The sequence below is a fragment of the Leucoraja erinacea genome, chromosome 3 (genome assembly GCF_028641065.1).
Source record: "Leucoraja erinacea ecotype New England chromosome 3, Leri_hhj_1, whole genome shotgun sequence".
Classification (NCBI taxonomy): Eukaryota; Metazoa; Chordata; class Chondrichthyes; order Rajiformes; family Rajidae; genus Leucoraja; species Leucoraja erinaceus.
In genome coordinates this window covers 64,408,041-64,432,157 of record NC_073379.1, presented here as the reverse complement: position 1 = coordinate 64,432,157, position 24,117 = coordinate 64,408,041, and the positions used below count along the sequence as shown (strand labels likewise).

At 39.9% G+C, this 24,117-nt stretch overlaps 1 protein-coding gene across 1 annotated transcript in view; it reads left to right on the top strand.

The window, feature by feature from the left end:
• The window catches only part of dock8 (dedicator of cytokinesis 8), a 192,763-nt gene that overhangs the window by 130,703 nt on the left and 37,943 nt on the right, over window positions 1-24,117 (top strand). The window contains 10 exon segments of the mRNA XM_055632820.1: window positions 525-689; window positions 2,179-2,351; window positions 5,195-5,287; window positions 8,481-8,576; window positions 10,131-10,280; window positions 11,586-11,699; window positions 13,652-13,807; window positions 15,548-15,687; window positions 19,934-20,103; window positions 21,295-21,437. Of these exon segments, the coding sequence (XP_055488795.1) occupies window positions 525-689; window positions 2,179-2,351; window positions 5,195-5,287; window positions 8,481-8,576; window positions 10,131-10,280; window positions 11,586-11,699; window positions 13,652-13,807; window positions 15,548-15,687; window positions 19,934-20,103; window positions 21,295-21,437 (1,400 nt within the window).

Below are 24,117 nucleotides of genomic sequence, written 5' to 3'. Positions count from 1 at the left end.
GATCATTAACATATAATGTGAAAAAGTAGCAGACCCAACACTGACCCCTTATCTTCTTTTTTTTGCAATTGGCCCTGTCCTCTCCTGACATAATCTTTTCTATTATCATGGCATAGAATTCTAAAACTTGTAGGCATAGGCTTAATGTGAGCGGGGAGAAATTTTTTAACCTTTTAATTCAGAGCACCGTCCATATCTGGAAAGAGCTGCCTGAGGAAGCTATAGACGTGGATACCATTATGACTTTTAAAAGACAATTGGACCGATATATGGATAGAAAGGGTTTAGAGAGTAGAGTGTTCGATCAAATACACGCAAATGGGATTAGCCCAATATGTCATCTTGGTCGGTTTGAAGGGCCTATATTTGTGCTATACAGGTCTATGACTCGATTCACAATATTCCATATTTGAACGTACCATGTTCTGTAAAAACGGGAGTTTATTGCATTCATTTTTAGTGCAATCATTTTATATTATTCTATTATCCTTTTCATTCAAACAATCTTCACTGTTCATTTGCAGCCAATCTTGCACAGTTCACGTTTGAGTCAGTCGTGTCGATAGTGAACAGTCTTCACAACAGCCCCGACCTCAGCAAGGATCAACACGGACGCAACTGCTTACTGATGTCTTATGTCTACTATGTATTTCGCCTGCCAGATTCTGTGAAAGAGATGGCCAAAGGTGGTAAGTGTTGATTCATTACTCCAACACCAGCAGTCAGTAAACAGGTTACAATGCATTAAAATGGAAACCGCCACTGACATCTGGTATCACAGACCCACTAGGCTGCCCCTTCAGCCATGAAAATCATGTTCAAGGGCATCAGCAGGGCCATGGAACAACTTTGAATTTTCATTAGATGCACACATTGCTCTTTTCATTTCTATATGGCCTAATCCATCTATGCCTCTGGACTGCTCAAGTATTCGTTTGAAATAATTTTGGTCAGAAGGAGCATTAATGTTTATCCAACATTTGGAATCACGGAACCATGATTTCAATTGTATTTTGGGAAGACCAGCCTTTGCACAAACAGAGTTCCCTTACCAGCACTGTGTGCAACCATGTTACTATATTTAAATCCTGATGCAACCCCTTCACCTACTTTTCCCTCTTTTCTATTGCCTATATCTACTCTAATCCAGCTGCCACTGACGCCCAAAGTTTGAAATTACGTTTGTATTAACAGCCTGCTGGTTGGCTACCTTATTTTAAAACTGCCATCTATACCCTTTCCTATGCCCAGGCCTTTGTGCCCATTGCTCGTCCTCATATGTCTGCATTGGCTCCTGCTTCACCCGACACTGAGTATTCATTTTTAAGTTCACCTGTCTGCATTCTTAAATTCTCGCCCCATTCCACCCTTCCCATTCATCCCTTCCATCCTCCTGTATCATTGCCTTTGCAATGAAACTGCTTCAAATAAATAACCTTGGCAATGTCACCATTTGGTAGCCAACTTACTCAAAAACCAGTGGAAGTATGAGTCTATCAGCTTGCTTATATGACAAGGATCCAGTATTATCAGATAATTATTTTTCATTATGTTAATACTTAACATGTTTCAGCTATTTTTCCCACATCACTTCACAAATGTGAACTATTTTAACTGGAATTGTTAATGTGCGTTCTAAGCTTCCCAGGTTGAAGCTGATAAATTCCAGCTAGAATCGGCATAACCACCACTAGGAGGTGCTCGGGTTCATCAACTCATTTCATTCTGCGGAATGAATGTGCGGAGGCTGCCTCACGTGTTCAGTGCTGTTTCTTTTGCTGCTCTGTTAAAACAGTATAAGAATTGAAAGAGTTTATCATTGGTGCATTTCATTCTGTATTATTCGTGCAAAAAAAGGTTAAAAAAAAAGCATATGTTCTATCAGCAGTTTCTATTCATTCCACATCACGTTATACTGATAGGGGTTTTAAATAGGCTTAACCAAGTAGTGAGCAAAAATTATCTTTCTGCTGGCAGGGAATACCAATTGGACTTGAAATGATGTTTTGACAGGACTGCTTGATTTGACAACACATTCCTCATAATAACTTTCTTTTATTTTCAAACTCCTTAGGAATATGTGTATGGAATATCTAAACCTATTTCAGCTCTTTCTCTTCACTCAGCTATGATTGACCAGTATTTGACCTTTATACTCATACATATTGCATTCTTTAGGCTCAGCACCGCTTCCCATGTTTCCAGAGAGTCGTTACTACACCGTGGGGCGATCCAGCGCTGCCTTTGTTGGATCCAGACTCATGCAGTCTCGTATCTTGAGCAGCAGTAATCCTGATATTGCAGGCACACTGGCTTTAGATGAAGATCCAAAGAATGTTACCTCTTCCAAGGTATGGTGTTAACATTAGAAGAAATGCATTTTTAACGAATTGCATTTTAAAAATATTTTGCTTTGCCAAAGGCTGCAAGAGAAATGGTGACAAACTAATCTGATCATTATTATTTCAGACCATTAAATCTCGTTCCTGTGCGACTATGTCAACCTGACCATTCACTTTTATCTCCTTGTGATTTGCACACTGTTTAATTTACATTTCTATTTCAGGAGAGAAAGTGAAAATAAGGAACTACAGACCAGTCGTAGAGCCACGTAGGTCCTTCGGCTCACTTTGCCTCTTGACAACCAAGATACCCAATCTGCGCTAGTCTCGCCTGCCTGCATTTGGCCCATATCCCTTTAAACCATTCCAATCCATATACATGTCTAAATATATTTTAAATGTTTATATATATATATATATATATATAGTACCTGCCACAACTACCTCTTTTGGCAGTTCATTCCATATCCCCACAACAACTCACCAATGTGAAAAAGTTGGCCCTCATTATCCTATTAAATCTTTCCTCTCTCACCTTAAACCTATGTCTCTGGTTCATGATTCTTTTTACCCGACCACAGCTTTAATTTAATTTGTCATCCAAGCTTCCATTCTCCCACCTCCTTTCATTCATGCTAACATCTCCTTGGGGAAGTTATTGCACACCAGTAGTTGAAAGGAAACTGTAAGGTGCAGCAAAAAGTTTTTAAAAAGGAAGTAGTACATTTTCTTTCATAGTTCGATATTTTCACATTTGATGACTTGCTACAATTAGACAGGATGTTGATGAAACACATTTGGAGAAATGCATATAGTTTTGGTCTCCTTAGCTATGGCATGGAGGAAGTACAACTGGAATGGTGTTCCTGGGATGGTGGTACTGTCGTGTGAGGAGGGATTAGAGCAATTACGTTTTCTATTCACTAAGTGATTCATAGAATGAACGGGTAATTTAATTAAAACTTACACAGATCTGCCTGTTCAGCATATTTCCCTGGCTGTGGTGTTGAGAGCAAGGGTCCACCATATCAGGTTAAAGAGCAAGCGATTTAAAACTAAGATGGACTTATGAAATTCACAACCACTTCACTGAATGTAGTTAAGGAGATAGATGTAAGGGGCATCAATGGACGCAGGGAGAGAGCGGGAAACTGGTAACGAGCTCGATGAGCAACCATGATTTACTGAATGGTGGAGCAAACCTGAAAGCCACATGGCCTGCCTTTGCAATTTATAATTCTGATTTTGGATATGAAACAGTACAGATTGGCCCCAAGTGACTTAAAACCTTGTGAGATTAACCTTATTTGAGGTAACAGAATAAACAGCTATAAATGACTTACTGAATCTGAGGAGGTGCATACACAATACATAAGATGATGATTATTATCTGACTGGGCCTGAGAGATCATTGTAGATGGTTTCTCCTCAACGATATGTCACAGAACCTCCAGTTATCCACTTCATCAAGCGGTAGATTCTTTGTCGCATGTTTAAGAAATCTCTGACGTGAGATACTTCTTTGCTCTTTGTTGACTGATTCAGTACCTCAGATTCAGATTCAATTTTAATTGTCATTGTCAGTGTACAGTACAGAGATAACGAAATGCCCTCTACCCTGCTGTTATTTCTGTCCCAGTTGTGTCTTGCCCCTTTGTCTTCCTTTTTCCCTCCAAATTATGGTTTTAAACGTCCTTATGGTATTTGGTTGAGGCTTTCTGGCTATGAAGCAGCAGGACATTATGTGTCAGAGGCTAATTTTCTGTAAACACATTTCAACACAGCCTGAACTAATCCTCACCCCACAGTTAAATGTACAGGCAACATAAAAGAATGTTGTGAAACCAGAAAACAAGCCCAAACAGTATTTCACTTCTAAACCTACTGCTCCGACAGAAAAATAAGTTACAATCTTTTGCATTGCATTAGGTCTCTGGGCTTAGATCATGGTAATTCAAATTTCACTGCACCTTAATTGGTACATGTGACCTTGAAACCTTGGTTGTTGGATTAAGTTACATATATATTTTTACAATGGAATGTGAACTTCTTAAATTAAACCACAACTCTGCTTAATAACTCAAAAACTACATTATAGGAATGAAATTATTATAGGAACAATACATGAAGAACATACCTCTGAACTATTTTGGGGACTGACAACCATATTTTTCACTCTGACTGCATTTTCTAGGTAGATCAGATTCTGGCAGAAAATACCTTAATTGACAGACCTGTATGAGGGAAGTTTGTAATTTGACTAAGATCACCAATCTGTACTTCCAAAAAACAGGTAAATCTGGGAAAGCTGAACGAACCAAGCCCCAAGACAAAACCTAACAGATGAGTAGACCGTACCCTGTGGCTCAACTACATAGTTCAGAGCCTGGTGACACTCAGCTCTGTCACCGTACGCTCTGTGGCTCAACTACATAGTTGCTAAAATTAAAACGTCTTGTCCATGGCTTCATACCTCCATGCCTACCCAGACACCCAACGGCTTGGCTCTTGTGCATTTCCTCCCTTTTGCTGGTGAGCCTTGCACACAGGGATTCCCTTTCTTAACCTTTGTCTCTCCTCCACCCTCGTTTCCATTAGAATTTTTAACAACACCCTTCCAAGCATTTCCCTCTTCGACTGGGTTTGCTTTTGTTATTTTTCAATGATATGGGAACTTGGCGGGATTTTCTTCCAGATTTGTGGTGCTACATAAATGAATTGTTAATGACAATGCAGGTAATCCCATGCCTGGAACTATTATTTAGAATTCAAACTCAATAACTACACCATGTATTGACCTTGCTACCTTCTCCTTACCTGCTCAATTGCTTCTTCCTGGACCTTTACTCCAGGGAATGGATCGAAGTGTGCGGATGTCTTCCTATGTAGAAGTAAGCAGCTACTTCAACAACGCTGGTTCTGTTGGACGATCTTCAAACAGAAAGGTAGACTGCCACATAGCACAAAGAGATGGGCGTTGTACCTGACAACTTTGCTTGTTCAAACCAAATGCAAGTCTTGTGTATGTCCTGCTCCATTTACTCACATACTGTGTGCAATGTCAACACACTCTGCACATTCAGTCTGCTGTGAACATTATATCTCTTTTGTTTAGACCTCTTGCATCTTTTGTTGGGCTTTGGTTCTAAACACTTAGTGAGTGTAATATCATGATAAATGTTAAATGAATAATCTAAACATTTTGTTTCACTTTTAATGATCTACAATTAAGCAGATATTTTATTCTCTAAAAGAAATGAACCAGAGTAACTGTAAAATTAAACAAAACATAATAGCTCAAAATTATATAAATTCAAGCATTATTGATGTTCAAATGTTCATATATGTTCAATTATGGACGTATATGACTGTTGCGGTGACTCCAGGACATTATTCTACCAAATAATCCCTTAAAATCTTTTGGATAAAACTGTGCATGGCCAAACTGTGATCATTATTATTTGGGGTATATAGAGCACATTTTAAAATGTATTTCCTCATTTCAACAATAACCATTTGCAGATTAGAATGGAGGAAATTTGACTTTGTTCTGAGGCAGCCATGGCAGGATGCTCAATGTTAACCAACAAAACACCTCCATCATTGAGGGAGCTGGTCTTCCATGTGAAGGCATTGCTTGATGTTCCATGTGGCCTTGTGCTTCAGACTGCTGCCCAACACCGAGGAGCTCAGAAAGCACCAAGCCCCTGCAGCCATATCTGAGTATACAGATCCTGTATTCCAACCTTTGCAATGGAAGCAAAGTAGGTAACACTTCTTCAGTAAGTCCAGTTATCAGATTTTAATTGAATGTTCCCACAAAATAGTTAATATCTAACAGACTAAAATTAATTGTTTTGGTTTATTTATACTAATTAATGAAACTCCCTATGGTGCACATTTTATTTTCTATGTAGAATAAAAATTCTTTACAACATGAATGAAAGCCATTTAACCCATCAAATCAATGCATTCCCATCCCCCCAATAATTTCCCTGTAACCAGTGTTTCCTCATAAACCACATTCCATCTACTCTGCACTGAGGATTTAGCATTAATTGCCTCTGGGAGCGGTGGAACTTAACATATCAACAGCTTTGGTAAAGAATCATTTGCAGATCTATGGAGAAAGAATGGAAAAACAGATTGCTTTATTAACAGCCAACATTTACTCGATGGGCTGAATGGCTTCCCTCTGTCATGTATCCAAACTATGATACCAGCAGTTCTAAATTCATGTTGTTCTTGTGGCAGTTGTTTAATGTCATTTTCTAGTGACCTTTTTCACAAACTTGGTTTGATGGCCCGTCGAGCAAATGTTATTAAATGAAGTCTTGTTCGATAAAATGACGAGAATTCAGGGATGAATGAAGAATGTTTAATCCTCTTGGTTTCAGCATTGTTAAGGATTGTTATACTTGGACAAACCTCTTCCTGAAATCATCTGAGGGAATGGCTTGATTTTAAATTGATTTTCCACTTGACGATGCAGTGACCTATGGCTGGATAGTGACTGAGCTCCCCATTCAGTACTCAAAGGTTTAATTGCTCCTTACACTCACAGTCCAACAGAAGATGAGAGGGTGCATTTTTAACAATGCTTCCTGACTTTAACAGCTTTGTATTCTGTGGAGGGAACTGATGTTTGCTGCAGTCCTGTCTGTGCACATGCATTAAAATCACTAATTCAATAATAACTGGTACTGGTAATTCAGTAATTGTTGTTTGTGTGGCAGTCTTCCTTTTCTATGGATTCTAAATTGTTTTATTTTGCTTTAATAATGTTCTCTTTCCCCAGAGCAGATATGTTTTCTCCTCTGTATGTACACCCTCTGCTGAAGGCATGTGTTAAATTGTAATCATTACCACCTGTTGTTTGTGGACTGAAATGTATGGTTTAAAATGTGACTTATGCATTAGTTAATTTATTCGGAATACCAAAGAGAAAAGGTCAAGTGTCCAGTTAAGGCCAAGTTGCCACCTATTATCACACCAAGTCTTAATTATCAAAACAGCTATCCATCCATAAAGTTCCTACATGTTAGTTTGGATATGTCCCGTCGTATTTTGTACGGTAAGTATCTGTCACGTGCATTTGATGGCTGATCCAAATTCTTAGAGTATACACGACTCGTATTATTTTAGATTTTCTATTCCTATTTTAGTGTAAATATTAACAGATATGGTTATTGGACTCTCATGTGGAGTGGTTAAACTGTAGAGAGTTATTCTAAAGATTCCTACAAAAAAAACTAGTGGGGTCCTGAACTCTATCATTAGACTAGAGACACAAGAAACTGCAAATGCTAGAATCTTGAGCAAAACACAAAATGTTGGAGGAACTCTGTTGGAGGGGTCATGCAATACCTGGGGAGGGAATGGACAGAAGATATTTTGGGTCGGGACTCTTCTTCAGACAGCGATGTTTCATGTCGAATTCCCGACCCCTCCCCAGATGCTGCCTGATCCGCCGAGTTCCCCCAGCACATGGTGTTTTGCTCTGTCATTAGATTAGTTGTCAGGTGAGGCTCACTGATTCTGTACAGATTTTCTGGTCAGGCCTTCAAAATAGAACCTCAGGCATTACTGAGCAATGTCAGTTTTATTCCAGTTTGCACTGTACTTATTTTCGGTTTATTTGGTTGGAAAAAATTCATTCATTTTTTAATCGGGTTTCGCAAGTGATCTAAAACTTTACTCTGTTTTGGATTAAATTGTTTGCAATAGGAAATGTCAATCATCAAATCAAATGCTGGAAATCTGAAATTAAAATGGAAAATGCTCCACAGATGCTGCCTGACCCGAGTGCTTCAAGCATTTTCTGTTTTTATTTCTGTTTCATTGAACAGGTTGAACAATGTTCTGAGGGCTGTGAACAGTAAGAATACATTAAGATTACATAACATTATTTGTCAATCACTCTTCCAGGCTTAGGACAAATTGGATTAGGAAATGAATCGCAAAATTAACTTCTTTACATATCTATCACGTTGTTGTATGAACTAATACAAATCCTACACTATTCATAATGTTTAATAGCATTCTTATTACTTTTGCAACATTCAAGTACGAGAAGAATTGAGAAATGGCAACTCTCGGAAAGATTCTTAAAATGTTGTTTGTCCAATTGTTATTCAGCAATTTCATGAAGAACTAGCATTGCAAATGGTGGTGAGCACTGGCATGGTGAGAGAAAATGTCTTCAAGTATGCCTGGTTCTTCTTCGAGCTTTTGGTAGGTACCTGTAATGTACTGTGCACATAGCCTATCTGCAGAAACCATTTAGTATCAATATAACTCCTTTCACACAGATGTGATTGAACCTACTGAGATGTATCATAGACTACTTTACTGAGGACTATCCTCTTTCTAAACATGTACTTATTTGTCTTTTTTGTCTTATTTTGTGGGATTCCCAGTTGGGTATGATACTGGTAATGGCAATCTAAAGACCTAAACCAACAATTGTGAGACCAAAGTTCATATCCCGTCACGGAATCTGTGAAATTTAAATTCATTTCACGATCTGCAGTTTTAAGAAATATAACAAAACTACAGGATTATTGTAAAAAAAACATGTGATTCCTTAAGCGGTTCCATAATCAGTTTGATGTGATGCCAGACTGGCTAATGGGGTTGACTGTTAAATGGCACTACAAGCTAGTTAAAACACGCAGACTTGGATAGGCCACAGTTAGAGAAAATGACTTCAAGTATGCCTCATTCTTTGAGATTTTACGAGGTAACTTTTAAATTACCAAATGTGCAGTTTGTTTTTCTGTAGAAACTAACTCGTAACACTGTATAACATTTCACACGGGTGTAACTTGAAGCGGCTGGGCTGCGTCACAGTCTGGTCTACCAGACTCCTTCCCTCTTTAAAACATGTTGTTCTCTTCGCGAGCAATGCACAGATTCTGAAAAATGTAGCTCCCTCTACTGATCCTTCTTTCTCAATTACTCAATTTATCTATTTTAAAAAATGGATTTCTCACAATTGTTTTTCACTTTGTCAACTGTAAAGTTTTGTCTTTTTGTTTCTGATTTTGAACCCAAATCCCTAGAGTCTCCTTGACTCTTTATTTGATTGCTGTGGAAAACATTTTCCACCGCATCACCATGGCCTACCAACAAAAGCCATTGCATTTGGGCAGCACAGTGGTGCGGCAGTTGAATTGCTGCCTTACTGTGCCAGAGACCCTGCTTTGAACCTGACTACCGGTGCTGTTTATGCGCAGTTTGTATGTACTCCCTGTGACCGCGTGGGTTTTCTCTAGGGTGCTACCGTTCCCTCCCACATTCCAAAGATTGACAGGTTTGGAGCTTAATTGGCTACAGTAAAATTGTCCGATAAGAGTTAGTGTACGGGGTGATCGCTGATCGGAGCGGACTCAGTGGGCTGAAGGGCATATTTCCATGTTGTATCTCTAAAATCTAAAGCCTGTGCTTCAGTTCTGGTACACTGGACTCAGAAGCAGAAGGTTGTGGCTTTCTGCTTCATTCCAAGAGTCAAGAGTGTTTAATTATCATAAGTACCGACAACGGAACAATTAAATTTTTACTTGCAGTAGGCCAATAACTGCCTTTAAATGCAATACACACAGATAATATATAAATTATATATATTATTTATTATTTTGAATTCAATAATTTAATAATCTGGTCATTATCTCACTGCTATGTCATATCCTGGGGTTTAAGATGTGATGTATCAATGCTTGTTAATTTGTTCCTTCTTTCTGGTCTCTTTGGATCTAATTTCATAAATATTTTGGTCACACATGAAAGATTAAAAGCATGGCCCAATACATCTGTCAGATGGACAAACAAGATTCTTCTCGAAAGCAACGCTTCTCTGATCGCTTCAAGGATGATGTTGCCACTATTGTCAATGTTGTGACTTCTGAGATTGCCACAATTCTCGTGAAACAGCAGAAGGTAGGTACTTTACTCTGGGTGCTCCAGTTTCCTCCAACACTCCAGGTTTGTAAGTTAATTGGTTTTTGTAATAACAAAAATTGGTCCTAATGTGCAGGATAATGCTAGTATATGCGGTGATCACTGGTTGGCGCGGACTCGATGGTCCGAAGGGCTTGTTTCCATGCTGTATCTCAAAAAAAGTAAATAGATAAATGCTTACACATTCACATCTGGCCAATGACAAGACTTTTCCAGAAGACAAGTGGTGCCCTATGTAGCATTCAGTGGTTAAGACCAGATTACATCATGAGGGAGGAATGAGAAGTTGTTGCCTGCCTGCCAGCAGCACTGAGCTGACAACCTCAACCAAGCACTGAAATTCACTAGTGGACCAGGAGGAACAGGAGTGCTCTTGCCAGGCCACATCAGGAAGCTTCTGTCCATCCCAGAGCTGACGATTGTCCAAGCTTTCTCTCCCTACAGTCAGCCGGGGAACCTGCCTGTGTCTTCCTGGCTATTTGGTACTTTATTTGTCACAAGTACAATGAAATTAATTTTTGTATACAGTTCAGTACAAGTATCACTATACATAGGCACTTAAATACATCTCAGATACAGTAGAAGTATATAGCAGTAGTACACTGAGACAGTATACAGAGTAGCCAGTTTGGTGCCATTTTCATGTCCCGGTTGTTGTAAGTGCAGGGTTCCTGGTTTGACCATGAAATCCCGTTGTCCTGGTGGCGTTGCAGCGTTGGCCTGGCCAAACATAGCCATGGTGTCCTCCACTGCTGCAGGCCGCATCCGGTCCATGCGCTCAGCTTCTTAGAGTGGTGCCCGGTGCAGACAAGCCCCACACTTTTCCGGGGCCTCCAGTGGCCCACTCCACTGTTGAGGCAGTTCATTCCCTCACGCAGCTGGTCTGCTTGCCGGCCCTCTGTCAGACTCCTTCCACTCTAGGCAGGAGAGCCGGGCTTTCCGGGCGGGTTCCGGTCTTCGGCGTGGGTCCTCTGTCAGTGGCGGGCGAGTCGGGCCTACCGGGTGAGTCTTCTGTCTGCGGCGATCGAGTCCGTGAAGAGGTGGCACAAGTTTATCCCAAGTGATTCAAATGAAAGCTTTCCTAATAACAATCAGGCATCCAAGCCCTCACCATTCCAAGTTCCCCATCTGCTATTGGATTCCCCAGTAACCTTCTTGATAGTTTCTTATAATTGAGGTCTTAATCCGTAACAATGTATACAAATAAATCACTAAAACTTTCCGCATCTTAGGAGCATTTTTGTTTGTTGATGATGCATTAATTTTGCTTTTTCTTAATTATAGGAAGTTGAACAGGCTGAAAAAATCAACATAAGCTTGGCATTTTTCCTGTATGATCTACTTTCCCTCATGGACCGTGGCTTTGTGTTCAATCTAATTAGAAATTATTGTTGCCAGGTAAAGTACAAGTTTTCATGTTGCATTTCTTATATAGAATTCCAGAGCCACTGAGTAAACAAAGTATATCAATCATTCAGCAATTATTCAAGCATCATATTACATTTTTTTTTACAAAATGATTAACTTATCCATTATCCATTAACTTATTCCATATATCGTGAAATCATGGAATATCGATAAATATTGACCTAAATATGCCAAATGTTTGATCTGAACTCTCTCTGCTAGTTCAATGGTGTGTTTAAAATTATTTCTCGACTAGTTCAGTAATGTATTTGGCAATATATTTTAAATGGGAATGCTTCTGCTGAAAGTGGAAAGAAGAGTTTCATCAGTTTCATCCATGATATAACTTTGTTCTTGTCTACTGATGATTTGTGGCTTACACATATTATATTTTTAGCATATGTTCATGTGTTCATCTTAAAATCAAATATGTATTAGATAGAGACAAGTGTTTCTCATGAGGCTAACACCTCCAATTCAAGATTCAAGATAATTTATTGTCATGTGTCCCTGATAGGACAATCAAATTCTTGTTTTGCTTCAGCACAACAGAACATAGTAGGCATGACTACAGAACAGATCAGGGTGTCCATATACCATTATATAAATATATACACACATGAATAAATAAACTGATAAAGTGCAAATAATAGATAATGGGCTATTAATGTTCAGATTTTGTCGGAGCCAAGTTTAATAATCTGATGGCTGTGGGAAATTAGCTATTCTTGAACCTGGTCGTTGCAGTCTTCAGGCTCCTGTACCTTCTACCTGAAGGTAGCGGGGAGATGAGTGTGTGGCCAGAATAGTGTGGGTCCTTCAAGATACTGCCAGCTTTTTTGAGGCAGCGACTGCGATAGATCCCCTCGATGGAAGAGAGATCAGAGCCGATGATGGACTGGGCAGTGTTTACTACTTTTTGGAGTATTTTACTCTCCAGGGCGCTCAAGTTGCCGAACCAAGCCACAATGCAACCGGTCAGCATGCTCTCTACTGTGCACCTGTAGAAGTTGGAGAGAGTCCTCCTTGACAACCCGACTCTCCGTAATCTTCTCAGGAAGTAGAGGCGCTGATGGAGATTGTACTTCTAGTGTGCCTACCAAAACTAGCTCAGTGCACCAGAATACCCTAGTTCTTTCACAATTCTACTGAGATCCCATCCTGGCTGACCTGGATTGGGCTGAGGAAGTTAACACAGGGCAAGTTAGGAAAGCATAATTGCATTGTTCCAAATAAAGTGATTCCAAATAAAAATTTGCTGCCTGTTTGGAGTGTACACCCGAGGATGGATTTTCAACACGAGCTGTTTATTCTGGGTGAAAGTAAGTATCTTCCCCATCCTATTGACCTCGCCCTTACCCCAAATTGCTCTCCCAGGATAGAGTTAATTTGTTCTGCAAGAAAGATCGTTTGTAGGCGCCTGCTCTTGCTGGCCAGAGAAACTAACCAGTGTAGTAGTGGGGGATGGATCAGATTACCAACCTTTATGTACCACTCTTCTGCCTCATCACATAACAACCATGAGGTAGCCAGGGGAAGGAAGATTGCTCTGCTTCCAATGGGGTCAGTGCAGGCTGCCTCTCCATTTAATTTGCTTTGTTTTGCTCCTGAAACATAAGGAGCAGGAGGCTGTCAGAGTTTGATTCTTAAAGATGTCGAACCTGTTCATCTCTGCCGTTATGCGTGCATGCATGAGTGCATGCATGACTGTGTGTATGCAGTAAGGGACAGGAACACCTTAACTGTGATGTCCCTGGAGATGAATCACATAATATCATGGTCTAGCGTTGGATATAAATGGCTACAGATGAAAGGCTGAATGACTGCTAAGAGAGAGATAGCAGCTTCAGATGGGAAGACACAAAATGCAACCATCTGTAATGTTGGAACATTATGTTGATTAAACTGTGTCATCAGTGTTCTTTCTAACTCATTCATTGCAGCTATCCAGCAAACTGCAGTCAATGCCCACTCTCATCTCCATGCGCCTGGAGTTCCTGAGGATTCTCTGCAGCCATGAACACTTTCTCAGCCTGAACCTTTTCTTCATCACTAACCTATCGGCACCTGCGTCTCCATGTCCATCATTATCTTCACAGGTAAAGATTTCGATGCAGCAACTCCAATCATGTTAGTGCTATAAATATTATGTATTTGCTTAGACTACATGTGCATGTTATGTTTCTTATGCACCTCTGTGCAACATGTTTCACTGTACATAGCAAATGGACAGACAGCTAGTTGTAGTTGCTCAGAAGGTCAAGACATGGCTCTTAATTTTCTCCTAATTTATCCGGTGTTACTTCTTGTTTTTCCAACATTGGAGGTTATACATCTTTAATGTGATGCCTGCCCAACTTGTCCCTGGAACTATTCTGATAGTTGAGAGCCATAAACTCAACTCCAAATGCACAGTGGCACAGCAGTCCACCTGCTACCTCACAGCACCAGAGACCGGGTTCAATACTGATGACAGGTGCTGACTGTGCAGAGTTTGTACGTTCACCCTGTGACTGCATGGATTTTCTCTAGGTGCTCTGGTTTCCTCCACGTTACAGATACATGCAGGATTGTAGGTTAATTCTGTAAATTCCCTCTAGTGTGCAGGGTGGGATAGAATAGACCTAGTGTTTGGTGATTGATGGTTAGCAGGCCAAAGGGCCTGTTTCCACACTGTCCCTCCACCTCTGAAATCTGAACTGCACAGAAATGGGCCCCTTGGGTTATCAAAAGTTAAGCGAGAATGGGATTGAGATGGGAGAAATAGATCAGCTGAGACCAAAAGGCAGAGTGGACTCGATGGGCTGAATGGCCTAATTCTGCTCCTGGGTCTTATGGTTATGGTCTTATACTGACCTTTTTTACCTATCTGCACTATTCCCATTTGCCCACATTAGAATTGTATCTTCCCATGCCTTGCCTATTTAAATGTCTGTCTAAATGCCTCTTAAACGCAATTGTGAATTATTCCACCACCTTCTCTGGCAGTACATTCCAGATATCAACCACACAGTGAAAAAAAAAATGTTCTCTTCAAATCTCCTTTACAACCCCCATCCTGTCACCTTAAATCTTGTTATTTTAATACCCCTATCATGGGGAAAAAAGATTTTACAGTCTAAAATTAAAATTTAACCCACTGATGTTGATGAATTTATATTATCATTTGTTGACTATATTATTAGAAAATTCTGACTAAAAATAGTTCCCTTTCATTATTGCGATCTGAATATGCGACCGGCATGTTGACGTGCACTTTGCAGATTTTTTTCTTTATGTGATCTTGTGATTTCTTATGATGAATAATGCCATTCAAATAATTAAAAGAAACGTTAATGTTAGATGAGCAACTAAGTTACAGAGAAAGGTTGAATAAGTTAGGTCTTTATTCTTTGGAGCGCAGAAGGTTAAGGGGGGACTTGATAGAGACAGAGTTGACGTGGATAAGCTTTTCCCATTGACAGTAGGGAAGATTCAAACAAGAGGACATGACTTCAGAATTAAGGGACAGAAGTTTAGGGGTAACATGAGGGGGAACTTCTTTACTCAGAGAGTGGTAGCTGTGTGGAATGAGCTTCCAGTGGAAGTGGTGGAGGCAGGTTCGATGTTATCATTTAAAAATAAATTAGATAGGTATATGGATGGGAAAGGAATGGAGGGTTATGGTCTGAGTGCAGGTAGATGGGACTAGGGGAAAATAAGTGTTCGGCACGGACTTGTAGGGCCAAGATGCCCTGTTTCCGTGCTGTAATTGTTATATGGTTATATGGTTATATGAGCATTTTCCCTCAATATGTACATTAACAATTAATTAATTTTGATTAATTTTAAATCAACAGAATTCTAGTTCATGTTCAAGTGTTCAAGACCAAAAAATTGCCAACATGTTTGAGCTCTCAGCTGATTATCGTCAGCAGCATTTTCTGATTGGGCTTCTCTTCACTGAGCTTGTTGCAGCCCTGGATGCTGAAACAGAAGGGTATGTCTTTAACCTCTGTTTGGATTTTGTGGCAGGAAACTCTGGAATTAAAAAACTTTATGTGATGGTTGGAATGTTTCTTGGAAAAATCAAAATCTGAATTCAGTCCTGCAGTGAGTTCCGTGTTGGGGTATAGAAGTTGGGATGTAATGTTAAAATTGTACAAGGCATGGTGAGGCCAATTCTGGAGTATGGGGAGTACAATTTTGGTCGCCTAATTATAGGAAGGATGTCAACAAAATAGAGAGAGTACAGAGTTGACGTGGATAAGCTTTTACTAGAATGTTGCCTGGGTGTCAGCAACTAAGTTACAGAGAAAGGTTGAACAAGTTAGGGGCTTTATTCTTTGGAGCGCAGAAGATTATGGTCTGAGCGGGGGACTTGATAGAGGTCTTTAAAATGATGAGAGGGATAGACAGTAAGTTGACGTGGATAAGCTTTTCCCACTGAGAGGAGGGAAGATGCAAACAAGGGGACATGACTTGAGAATTAAGGGACAGAAGTTTAGGGGTAACACGAGGGGGAAAATATTCTGACTGTCTACCCTGTCTACACTTCTCATCATTTTGAATGCTTCTACCAGATCTCCCCTCAGCCGCCGACCCTTCAGAGAAAACATTCCATGTTTATCCTTACAGTTAATACCATGTGCGGAGTCAAGGCTAGATTCAACAGGAGAAAGCAATGTAAGGAGTCCCGCTGATAATCCTGTGTCTCTCAGGTGATCCTAGTGCAGTTCAACCTTGGCAGAAGTCATGGAGCAGTGGAGATTAGTGAGCATCAAAGAGAGACTAAGAAAACAGAAGAAACATATGGAGATGACATATGGAGAAACTATGGAGATGAAAATATCTTGTGATCAGAAAAGTGTTGCTGGCTTTCAGAGAATAAATCAGAATGGAAATGGGCCATTTGGCCTTACTCATTCGTGATGACCAAGATGCCCCATCTAAACTACTCCCATTTGCCTACATTTGGCCCATATCTCTCTAAACCTTTGGTCTTTTCTGGGCAGCTCGTTCTATATATGTACACGTCGGCTTGTACACGTTGGAATTCAGAAGACTGAGGGGGGATCTTATAGAAACTTACAAAATTCTTAAGGGGTTGGACAGGCTAGATGCAGGAAGATTATTCCCGATGTTGGGGAAGTCCAGAACTAGGGTTCACAGTTTAAGGATAAGAGGGGAGACTTTTAGGACCGAGATGAGGAAATAATTTTTTACACAGAGAGTGGTGAATCTGTGGAATTCTCTGCCACAGAAGGTAGTTGAGGCCAGTTCATTGGCTATATTTAAGAGGGAGTTAGATGTGACCCTTGTGGCTAAAGGGATCAGGGGGTATGGAGAGAAGGCAGGGATGGTATACTGAGTTGGATGATCAGCCATGATTATATCAAATGGCGGTGCAGGCTCGAAGGGCCGAATGGCCTACTCCTGCACCTGTTTTCTATGTTTCTATATAACTACCATCCTTTGTATGAAAATCGCCCCTCAATTCCGATTAAATCTTTTCCCTCTCACCTGAGAACTATGCACTCCAGTTCTTGATTCCTCTATCTTGGGATTCACCCTGTTCTGCTCATGATTTTATATACCGCTACATGATCACCCCTCAGCCTCCTGCTCCAAGGAATAAAGCACTCCAAATTGAAATTGAATCTGAATCTAAAGTCATAGCCTGCCCAATTGTTCCCTATAGTGCAGGCCTTTCAGTCCTGGCAACATCCTTGTAAATTTACAATGCATTCCTACCAGCTAGTACAGTGACCAAAGCTGAACCCAATACTCTCTCCATGTGCAGCATTTCCAATGTCTTGCAAACTGTAACATGACATCTCTAGATAGACACACAAAGCTGAAGTAACTCAGCAGGTGAGAAAGAATCTCTGGAGAAAGGTAATTGGCCTTTTCTCCAGAGATGCTGTCTGACCCGCTGAGTTAGTCCAGCTTTTTGTCTATCTTCGGTCTAAACCAGCATCTGCAGTTCCTTCCTATACATGACATCTCTACTTCTACAGCCAGTTCCCTGAATGATGATGGCCAAAATGCCAAAAGCCTTCTTCACCCTATCTACATGTGATGTTGTGTTTGATCTATCTGTTGTACATCAGTGTCCTACATTCACTGTGAAAGTCCTGCCGTAGTTTGACTTCCCAAAACACAACATTTCACACATAACCGATTTAAGCTCCATTATATGAATTAAACTCTAACTCATGTTTATCTGAATTAGATGCCATTTTTCAGCACACCTGCCCAACTGATCAATATCCCACTGTAATTTTTGATAACACAGGCGATGCTACAACCTAGATTTACTTTATCATATACCTAATGCATTCTCATCAAAATCATTGATAAAGATGACAAAGAACAATGGGCTCAGAACCTGAGGTAGCATTGTTACAAAATTTTGAGATTTTATAAATCAAGTCTGCAATTTACCCCATCAGATAAAGCATACAAAGACGTTTAATTTGACACTTAATTCACTTTCATATCTTCAGTATTAAAAATGTTATGGCCATTTTCATACTCGGAAATTAGCATCTTGTTCCCTATTGCTTTTCCCTTTGACTTAACACAAAAGCTGTGATCGAGGACAATCAGAAGCCCATAAGTTTCCTAAAAATTAAGAGAACTGAATGAAATTTTCAGTTATTATAGATTGAAGCATTCTGAAACAAATATGAAACTATCTTATTTGGATGACCTGAAATTAAAGCATATAATTAGTTAGTTACCTAATTGTAGCTAATTAAAAAATTCAATTACTAGATCTAAACATTTATCCATTTCTTAAGAAAAGGGTAACATTTTTAAATAGCCTAAATGGCCAAATAACATTCACACAAGAATTCACAATATAACATGATTTTTAAATCTCATTGTCATGAATTTATAGGCCAAATGGAAGGAATTTAATGTTTAATTCCCGTAAATTAATGAGCATTTAAATAATCTTGAGAGTGGGTTTTTGTGGAACGCGATCAATTGGAACGTTACGGTTGCGGTGAATTTGAACCCTATATCGGCAGGAAAATCACTGCCGTTTCGGATGGGGCCAAAATCACATTTTCGCCAAGGAAATTTTGATTAAAGTCATCCTAAGAAGCAAGTTTATATGTAAAATAGACGACTTACCTCGTGTTTTGTCCCCGACGTGAGATCCGTCCCATTGTAGGCATTGAGGGCGATAGAGATAGCTTTTTTATTTTACTCCAGCGATTAAATTGTCCCGGGATTTAAAAAAAAACTTCCGAAAACGGAAGTTGGAACGATTTTTCTGCATCAGCTGGCAGCCTGAGGAAACCCATCTCGGACAGGCAGGAGAAAACGGCATTTTAATCCCCCCCCCCCCCCCCCCCCCCCCCCCCCCCCCCCCCCCCCCCCCCCCCCCCTTTCAAGGGCACCAAAGTCGTACACACGGCCAGTGGCAGAACTGCAGCGCCGCTGAAGGTAAGTATTGTAACATCGCCACCTGAGGCACACCACTAGTCACAGGCCTCAAGTCAGATAAACAACCTTCTACCACCTCTCTACTTGCTACCATGAAGCCACCTCTGTATCCAGATAGATAGCTCTCCCCAGATCCCATGCAATCTCACCCTCCATAGCAGCCTATGATGGGGAACCTTATCAAAGGCTTTGCAGAATTCCATAGAGGTTATGTCTATGACCCTGCTGTCATCAACCTTCATGGTTACTTCCTCAAAATCTCAATCAAATTCATGAAACACAATCTAACCTGCACAAAACCATGCTGACTTTCCCTAATCAACCCCTGACTTTTAAATGCATGTACATCTTGTCCCTCAGAAACCCTCCCCAGCAACGTCCCTACCATAGAGGTTAGTTTACAGTTCACAGGTTTTTCTTAAATAGAGACATAACACTGGTCAGCCTCAAGTCTTCCGACACCTCTCCCATGCTAGGTTTTTCTACAGTGGGAAGAACCATTGTTCCAACTATTCAACTCCTATGCACCATACGTTGTGCAGCCCCATATAATAAGTTCCTGACCCGGCACAATTAATTTGCTTTAATAGGTGTTTGGAGCTGAGAGTCTTCTTAATAAGTGTCAGTCATAATACGTAATATCTGATCATAATTATTTTTTTTTTGATTAGGCCCAAAATAAACTTAAAGAAAGGGAGATGTCTAGTTGTTCTTTATTGGTGACAAATGCAGAACCAACATGGAACAAAAATGACTAACTAAATGATATCTGCTTCTTCCTGCAGGATCGCAAAAGTACAGAAGAAGGCTGTCAATGCAGTACTCAATCTCCTGTGTTCACATGATCTAGACTCCCGCTATTCAAAACCAACGATTAAAACTAAGATAGCTGCCTTATACCTTCCTCTCATAGGGATCATCATGGATGCACTGCCACAGATCTATGACTTCACAGGTACATGATTATAATCTGTTACAGTGAGAGTATAATAGGGCATGAGTAGCTATGGTAACATTTTATGTATTCATGGATTGCTGGAAATTCAAAGGAGGAAATATGTGCATGGAAATGTGGCTGCTTTTCACCACCCTGTCTCTGACCTATGATGCTTCTGAACACAAACTCCCAGTGGTGTTCAGAGTTGGTTATTTTAATCTTGTATTTCAACAAATGTTATTCAGTCTCGAAACAAAGAAAAGCATGATGACTCTGCAGAAATGCAAGAATTGGATTCCATAGGTGAGAAAACCTGAAAATTAGTTCCTGCAAATTATCTCCCTTCCCACAGACAGAGACTTGTACTAAGATCAGATTTCATAGCTGCTCTTCAGTACTTCGGATAAGTACTTGCCCTTCATAGGTACATTCTGGCAATTAATACTAAAAGGTTGCCTGATAATGAAGACCATCAAATCAAATCCAGACCACCTCAACTTTCTTCCTGTATAATGTTAAAATACGTCCAGCAGAATTGGGTTAAACACCGGTGTAGGTCTTGTTAATGCTAACTTATTAATTGTTTTAAATCTGCACCACTGTATAAACTGTAACTATTACAAAACAAATTCTGACCGAAACGGGTCTTTAGTATATATTATCATTTCTGCTGAATTCCACCCAAATTCGGACTTGGCTCCAGGGGGAGTCCAGAACCAGGGGCCACAGTTTAAGAATAAGGGGTAAGCCATTTAGAATGGAGACAAGGAAACACTTTTTCTCACAGAGAGTTGTGAGTCTGTGGAATTCTCTGCCTCAGAGGGCGGTGGAGGCCGGTTCTCTGGATACTTTCAAGAGCGAGCTAGATGGGGCTCTTAAAGATAGCGGAGTCAGGGAATATGGGGAGAAGGCAGGAACCAGGTACTGATTGGGGATGATCAGCCATGATCACATTAAATGCAGAATGCTGGCTCGAAGGGCCGAATGGCCTACTCTTGCCCCTATTGTCTTTTGTCTATTGTCTATTGACAAGACATTGTGCTAATGACCGGAAGAAAGAAATGGGAGAAAAAATGGTTGTTGTTGTCGTTTAGTATTTTCACATGAATATTTTCTTTCCAACAACTTTTGGGAAATGATTGTCATCACTGGTACCAATAGGTTAAACTTCACCATCACAGCACTTTAATCAATATATTTGTCTTTCAGATGCTCACTCCAAGAAGACTCGTCCAGGTGGTTCAGATGGTGACACAGATGTGAGCCCCATCAATCATTCAGTTGCCTTGATGATAGCTGGAAATCCTGTGAACACAATGCTGAGGAATACTGGAATATCATATTCATCACTGGTATGCTGAGAATCCTTCCAAAGCATTTGTTTATGATTTAGATCCTAAAGAAAAACATTTGATTAGACTGGTGGTAACCATCGCAATGATGAGTGTCACAAGTAACCCAATGGCACGTGTGATTCTCCGGTACATCTTATTGCAAAACATGTTGCATGGAGTGAAGGAGCGATGTTAGGGAAGTCCAGGACAAGGGGTCACAGCTTAAGGATAAGGGGGAAATCCTTTAAAACCGAGATGAGAAGAACTTTTTTCACACAGAGAGTGGTGAATCTCTGGAACTCTCTGCCACAGAGGGTAGTTGAGGCCAGTTCATTGGCTATATTTAAGAGGGAGTTAGATGTGGCCCTTGTGGCTAAGGGGATCAGAGGGGTATGGAGAGAAGGCAGGTACGGGATACTGAGTTGGATGATCAGCCATGATCATATTGAATGGCGGTGCAGGCTCGAAGGGCCGAATGGCCTACTCCTGCACCTAATTTCTATGTTTCTATGTAAGTCGTATTTTTTGAACAATATCAATTTTATATATTTTTTAAAATATATATGTTTTATGCTAATATCATGATTTTACCTGGTCATATCCAAAAGATTTATCGAGGACTGTTTATATGGTAATCGTTGAACTGTGATTATTGATCCATCCATTTTAAACACTATTATATGATTAAAAGAGATGATGTTTAACCTCAGCAAATGTGGTGAATGTGCAGTAAGATAGGGGCTGCACATTGTGCCCAGCTTCCAACATTCATCCCCATCAACATAAATAGGACTCAGCTGTGTGATAACGGGCAAGAACAAATTAGTAGCCATTCTTTGTGTTCTCCTGTAATTGTCTAATCTGGTGAGATATTTGTTGTCTGATGTTTGATGAGGAGTGGAATAGCATTCGCTGCTCATCAGAACTGCCCCCACCATCGACTCCTTTAAGTCATGACTCAAAACTTATTTCTACTCCCTAGCGTATTTGAGCCCCTCTGAGGGGGGGCTGTAAACAGTTTATGTATGTATTGTTAGGTCTGTCTACCGTTGTATGTACCAAATTCGTACATGCACTGATGTAAAGCACTTTGGTCAACGTGAGTTGTTTTTAAATGTGCTATACAAATAAATTTATTTATTATATTATAATCCTGTGCCTCCTATAATTGTGGAAGCAAATGGGAAGAGAATATCGATGGTGTTATAACTCCAACTATGTTTGTTCATTTCAATGCATGTTGTTTTCTGTAATTTCTCATTTCTTCTGCAGCATCTTTCTCCAGGGTAATTTGTCTGCAATTAAATTATTTACAATTTACAGTTAGGAATGAAATGTTCGCCTTCCAATCAACATCCATATCCCAACAATTAATTTTTACAAGTTAAATTTCCCTATGATTTATCATATCTTTGCTTGACAACTTCTCTTGAAGTATGGAAGCTCAAGGCAGAGCATGCACCTCACCATTCTACTGTGGTGTTCTTTTTAATCTGTTATAGTTTTATTGACGGTAACTAATGTGGCTTTTTAAAATTCCAAATTAGTTTGGTATCCTTCTACCCTATTTTTAGGGTCCTGATTAACTGCGTTAAAATAAGAGCCGCTAGTACTTACTACATTTTAGCTAGTGTGATAAAAATAGAACATAAAGGAATTTCAACAAACTCGCATCTCTTTGTGGAATGCACCAGCGTTGAGCTTCATGGTTCCTGACCTGGTACAAAAATGATGTAGTCTGAACTTAGTTTGTCTCTGTTCCAACTACAGTTCTGTTCAGCAGTCAATCACAGGACTGCAATGGGATTTGCTCTGTGACAAAGTGTTAGATATGCACAGAAAATCATCCCATTCCAGCAGTTCTGATTCTTTTCCCCACTTTGTAACAAATGCAGCAGAATATTAAAAGTAAACTGAAAAATTCTGTACATGCAGATCTATTATAATGTGGTAGAAATGTATATTGTCAATCATATTATATCCACTTTGTGTTGTGGAAACACACCTTATAGCATAACTACCTGTACTTGAAAAATTATGGTAGTGCACAGATAGCCAGAATATCTTGCAAAGCATAAAGTCTTGCAACAGCTCAGTCAGTCACCAGCAGTAAAAGATCCATTAATCGCACACATGCAATCTTTTATCTGCAACCAAATGCTTTGAAGTAACCTACAAAAATATTTAAGCTAACTCATTGCACATTTTCTGCATTCATTTAGAACCCCAAATATGTAAATATGCCTGGGGATGGGGGTTGGGGGTTAGCACAAAATCTGCAGAAATCCAGAACCAACCTGCTGCCCATTTCATTTCCTGATCCATCCCATGTACACAGTGTAAATGTGTGCATCCCCACCATTGCTTCTAAGTCTCTCTCAATCTCCAATGTTATACCAGGCAAACGGAACGCAGTGAAGAATTTCTTCATCCTATGTTGCCAGTTTTTTTTTGTCCTTGACCTTTGTCTGAGAATCTCAAGTACACATGATTGAACCATCGTGTGCTTTGTTTGGTACACTCGATTCATTGGTCATAAAGTCGACTGGATACATTATGTCCACTTAATTTAAATTAACAGCATATACTCAGTTGAAGCATCAGAAAAATAAACCACCCATTTTAAAGCAATTTGGCTTCAGTGGTATGAAATTAGGATTTTGCATGCTTAATAAATGTTTCATTTCATTTCTCTGCA